Raw genomic sequence first — 6,000 nt, forward strand, 5'->3', positions numbered from 1 at the left:
TCCTCAGCACAGACAGGCTAAAAATTAACAGAGCACAGAACAGTATCATAACTACAAACCACTGGGGAGGAGTCAGTGTTACACGCCTCAAGGTGCACATGTGGCCAGGCCACTCTCCATAGCAGGAGTGTATCTCAGTTTCTTAAGTTATGAATAAATATCTCTGCTTTATGAGTTCAAAGGTACTTACCTACAAACAACCATCTGTTTATCTAAAAGCTGCTGTGATGGTTGATTTGTGTGCAAAAAAAACATTTCAATTTATAGAATCTAGGGATTTCCTAATATGTTAACACGCTACAAAAGCATCAGTGTCCACACCGATTGTAAGCAAAAGTATGTGATTAGTAGTGAGAACTTTTACAGCAGGAATTAGATAAAAGACTTCATAGGTGTGAGTTGAAAATCCATATGTGTTTCATGTTTTTCATAGCCCTTCTGTTTTATATTCTAGGTAAATGGTTTGTCAGTACTGGGAAAGATAACCTTCTTAATGCATGGAGAACTCCTTACGGAGCCAGTATCTTTCAGGTGGGGATGATGATGATTTTAAAGATAACTAGAACACCCAGAGTCCCAAGAGCGGACTCAGATATCTTCACTTACATCTCTACCCAAACTGGGATGCTGAGATGAGGGTAACAGACTTTTTTTTAAATTATGTAATATATTTCTATTTTTCTTCTAGTCCAAAGAATCTTCGTCAGTGCTTAGCTGTGACATCTCTGTGGATGATAAGTACATAGTCACTGGCTCTGGAGACAAAAAGGCTACAGTCTATGAAGTTATCTACTGAAAAATATGATGGGGATATAACTTTTAAAAGTTGAACTGGGCCAAAATTGTTCTTAATTGTAGAAGTAGAAAAGTTTTGCCTTTTAAAAAGGAACAAAAGTACTGAGGTTCCAGACCTTGCCATGAACCTGCTCCAATTTTTCAAAATAGAAGGCAACATCCAGCAACTAAATATTGGCTACGTGGACCAAATGGAACACAGAGGCAAGATGGACAGACGTAGCGTAGGTTTTTGACATAGTTTTTAAAAGCCGAGTCTACTGAAGACTGTTGGAGCCTTTTATTTTTTTTTTCTTTCTTTGTAACCTCATGCAAATTGTTCTCATTGCCTGATTATGGGGGATAAATACTTTTCTGTTCTGTGCAGTTCAAGTTGCATTCTGTCCTGTGTAGAGAAGTGGTGTCTCAGATGAACTTGTTTTCTGGTTTTGCATCTTGTGATATGTTTTTGTATTTTTGTTGAAGGTCAAGCATTTGTATAAATTGTAAATATCTTTAGTTTATTACAGTAAAGGCTTTAGTACCAACAACCAGTCTTCCCCCCGTCCTCTCCCTGCCTACCCTGCTTATTTAAAATTTAAAACCTTTTGGGGATATAAGTACCTTTTTAGAAGCAAAAGCAAACAGTATGTATAGTTTGAAAATGGTGTCTTATTCTTTATAACTCTTCCTAGATTCCTTTATCATACTTCAAAGTAGTTGTTTTGACGTATTAGGGTATCAAGTCCAGTAGAATACTGTCTTGTGCTACAGAAATCTTAAAAGGCAATTTTGTACTAATGATAGTGTAAATATAAAAATGGAACATTTCACAAAGTTGTGCAGTTTAAGTTTATTCTGATGTCCCATGGATATGTTCTTTGGCAGATACAGTAATACGTGCTTGATCATAGTTCATTTGGTCATTTCTCTGGAAGAGGGAGTGACTTCCCTCACTTTTCTCCCTCAGCTGAACAGAATTCATACAAGAACCACATTTCAACTAAGTACATCAGAGCTTTTATTCATTAACTGAGGATGTCTGTGATTAATCAAAGTTAGATAAATTGCATCGTTAATATTTTACAGAGAAGTGGTAGTTAAGGACTGTTTCTTTTTTAATGTGTCTATGCTTAGATATTCAGGTGAATTTAATCAAATTACCAAAAGTGTTAGTTTTACAGGGAATCACCTAAAACAATGTTAGATACTTGCAGGGATGCAAGTGAAGTGGATTAACCTGAATTAAGTTAAACTCACTTCTTAATTTCTTGTGAGAATATTGACAAAGAAATATTTTTATTTTTAACTAAACTAATCCACTGTACATATTAATTAGAATTAAATTCCCTGAGTGTCCCATGTTATGCGGGCCTACAGGGTCTGTATATTTGTACTGAACAATCTTTCAGTCCTTTCCACTGTTCAATCAGTGTGACATTGGTGGAGAGCCATGCTAAGCAGCCAGTTACCAAAGCTATGCATCTTCAAGTTTTTGTGGTGTACTCGAGAAATGAATGAGGAGAGAATGTGTACATTTTATTCTAACCATGTTTTTTCAGATTAATGAGTTCTACCATGTTGTGCTGGACAAATCTAACTGTTGCACCAGTGAGGGTCATATATTTCCTACATTCTGAAATTTAATTGGAATTTCTGTTGCCAAATGAGAGTACAGATGAACGAAAAGGTATCTTTGAACAAATAATTCAGATTACACAAACTGGGAGACTCATCCGTGAAGAGCTGCTTTCTCATTTTGCTAGAATTTGACAATGGCCTATATCTGTGGTCTTTAAAGACGTGTAACTAGGAAGAAACAAGTTTGACTGACAGATACATTCACTGGATAGGAGATTTCTCATCTGGGCGCAAATTTTCTCTCTATTTCCTGTCTGAAGAGACATCAGTTTTCTTCTCAATTTTCATGACCATTCTACTGAAACCAGTTTTATAACATCTAGAATTGTAATAGCCTTAATACATTAACCTTGCATTTGGAATGTAAAATGTTAACCATTCAGGATAATCTGGTCTCCTAGACATTTAAAATTAGTGTTCTATCCATATGTATCTGTATCTTTGTCTGTTGCTGTGTTGTGAGTATGAAATCTGTATGAAAATGACATCCCAGCTTAGGTGGTGGTCATGTTTCTTTCACACATACTGACACAAAAAGGAGAATCATAATGCTTTTCAAAGAAATAATTGTATTTGATACATTGAAACACAGTGAAGTGCTATGCCATTTTAAAAAGAGAAATCTTAAAAAGAGAGTTTGTACTAGGATACTTGAATTTTACACTGACCATGTTTTCATATTGAAGTTTTTGCAAATGTCTGACTCTGCCAGTGATCATTGACTTTATTTAGCAGCAGTGGCAAATTTGGAAGACTTGGATTTCTGCCACACTGCTGTCACCTTGGCTTTTACTTCATAGATGTTCTTTTGCCTTTCTTTAAAGTTGGTATCACAGGAACATTTATATAATGGTTCTGCTATAACTTGCAACATAGTGGTTGTTAGGAAGACCACACTCTTTGCAATAAGGAAGTTCAAAATCATAGTATCAGGAAAATAATGAAATACCTTGTCTTTTCTTGTTAGCTTCCAGAATGCACAATGAGTCAGAGAAGTTATGGAATTGGACATTATTTATGTGTGTGAATGAATTTAATCATATTTGTACCATATATTTCTTTGTAATTAAGAAGGATTTTTTTTCCCCCAGTCAGACCTGCTTTAAGCTTTGGGTCTGCAAATTTGGGGATGCAGCATACAATAGTCCTCTCCAGATGTTTTTTCAGGTTTCACTTGCAGTTCATGAAATTTTTGTCTTTCGTTTGTCAAACAGTAAAGCCTGTTCCACCAGATGTAATTTTTAATGAAAAGATACATTTGGTGAAATTTTGGCATCTTAGTCTATGCTATTATGTACAAGATTTAAAACTAATAGAGCTTAAAACTTCCATAAGTTCTTGTAGTGCTGTGTAAAGTAGTGGATGAAAATAATTGTATATTGAATGAAGAAGCAGACCAACCCTGACCAGCATTAACAGAAAAGGCACTAGGAAAAGCACATGGAAAAAAAGAGGTACATCAATAACTATGGTGCAGGTAATTTATTTGTGTGTGTGTGTGTGCGTGTCAATTTAATTACAATCCTGAAACATTCCTTTGATTACCCCTTCCTGGGACAGTATTTGTTTGCTGGGTGGTCCTCAGTGTTCAGAGATACTTGAATGCAGGTCTGGCAAACACTAGCGCCAGATAGAAGCAGGGAATCCTTACAAATTATGTACTAGATGTCAGTGCAAACAATAACTGATGAAGAGGACATTTGTGGTAATACCAGTTCAACTGAACAAAATCCTTTGCCAGGTGTTATGTATATATATATATATATATATATGTTTTATGTGCACCAGGCAAAACCTTTTATAAATCAATTGTGCAGAAAAATCGTGATACTATTCCACACAATGCATTTGTCTATGTCAGAATACCTCTTGGATTATAGTTACAAGGAAAGATCCTGACATTAACCCACAAGCCTTGAGAGAGAATTTTTATCCACATTAATTCTTTCAAAGTTGTTTGGCATTTGAAAAGCTTTTGCCCCTTTAAAGGGCGGAGGGAGCACGAAACAAATATGAAATGCACAGACTGTTAAAATAGTGGTTTTTTTAATATAAACATCAAAATAGAATCTGCCATCTGATCACATGCATACTTCTTTGTATAAACAATTGACCATAATTTTTCTGTCACAGTTTTCCATTGGTGATGCAGGTAGAATTTTCAGAAGTGTCTAAGTGACTCAAGTAAATTAAACTCAGATTGACCAGCTGTTTGCTTTTTGGTTGGTTGGTTGGTTTTGGTTTAGGTTTTTTTTGTGAAAGGCTGCTGCACTTGTGAGCTTGCGGGATCATGTAGTCTGGTTAAAGTACTCCTTCATATTTTCTATTGTATTGGTACAATATTGAGTTGGTGAGGAACTTCAACCATTCTAGCAAGTAAGAAGGGTGGAATTTATTGTTTCCAGGCTAAGGAAGAGTACTGAATTCAGATTTAACAATACTGATAAATTGTTTAGCCGTTAAGCCAGTTCACTGGAGAAGCTGTGCTGACTCCAACTGTGCTGTCTCTTCAAAGGATTTTGTTTGGGCTTTTTTTTTTTTTCCTTAACCACAAGTGTATAGAGAGAATGTGAGAATGTAGGTCTATGCAAGACTTGAGTTACAGTGTCCTTCCAGAGAGATTTCTTTTACTACAGAATAGAAAAGGTGAAGCAGCTCAGAGTAGGACCCAATGAACACCAAAAGAAACGGTTCATGGCGTGGAATACATGTGGGGACAAGGAAGGATGGGAACATGCACACACATACATTTTAGATTTCACCTGATACCTAAACTGCAAAATTCACCTAGAATGAGATTCCAGTATGATGGCACATTTCACTGACATATGTCAACATTGAGTTGTTCAGATGTTTCTGCATAGTAATTCAGTGACACCTGAGATGTGTATTGGAGCTGGAAGCGAGCATTTCTTTGACATCCATAAGCAGTCATCTAATCCCAAGAGGAAAGAGGGTTAAATCACAGCCAGTTTTCAGTATTTCCCATTACCTAGTATTTTTTTGTAGCTCAAGATCAGCTTTCCAGCAATTGATAATCCCATTTTCAGCAATATGCTCCCAGATGTCCGATTGCAGCTTAAGTGCTTAGTGCAGCATAGTAGATTTTGTAGGGGAAAACAGACATGTAGGAACTGGGTGCTTTAAAAATTTGCCTTGTGAGACTACTGACATTTCTGGGAAGTTTACTCAAAATTTCTGTTCAACTGTACAGGAGAAAAGCTTGCTCACTCAACATTTTCTAAATGAGTAAAAACCTGTGCTTTGAACATGCTTTAAGCACATGGGTGTGGCTTTTTTTGGTTTTATTTTTTCTTTATTTTTTTATTTGGGGGGGGGGGGGGTAGATTTTTTTTTTTGTTCATACATAATTTAAAACATCTATGAATTGAGTACACCAAGAAAACACCAAAGGGAAGAGGAATGAATGAATGATTGCCTTCAGCAGGCAGACTGTTCTGAAAGATGCTGTATATCAAAATAACCTATTGCTTCTACGATATATTAATTCTGGAGAGCACTGGATTTGTGTTTCCTTGGAACTAAAGTGCTATTCTTATGTTATTAGTTACCATTTTCAAATCT

At 36.0% G+C, this 6,000-nt stretch overlaps 1 protein-coding gene across 4 annotated transcripts in view; it reads left to right on the plus strand.

Moving 5' to 3' along the window:
* Positions 1 to 1,630, plus strand: part of TLE1 (TLE family member 1, transcriptional corepressor) — a 75,955-nt gene extending 74,325 nt beyond the window's left edge. For all 4 annotated transcript variants that reach the window (XM_062640860.1, XM_062640868.1, XM_062640877.1 and 1 more), the window contains 2 exons: positions 455 to 531; positions 689 to 1,630. In XM_062640860.1, the coding sequence (XP_062496844.1) occupies positions 455 to 531; positions 689 to 796 (185 nt within the window). In that variant the 3' untranslated portion in view covers positions 797 to 1,630. The remainder of the gene's footprint in view (positions 1 to 454; positions 532 to 688) is intronic.
* The last annotated feature ends 4,370 nt before the right edge of the window (positions 1,631 to 6,000 follow it).

The sequence above is a fragment of the Pezoporus occidentalis genome, unplaced genomic scaffold (genome assembly GCF_034315485.1).
Source record: "Pezoporus occidentalis ecotype Australia unplaced genomic scaffold, CSIRO_AGI_Poc_V1 ctg117, whole genome shotgun sequence".
NCBI classification, from domain to species: domain Eukaryota; kingdom Metazoa; phylum Chordata; class Aves; order Psittaciformes; family Psittacidae; genus Pezoporus; species Pezoporus occidentalis.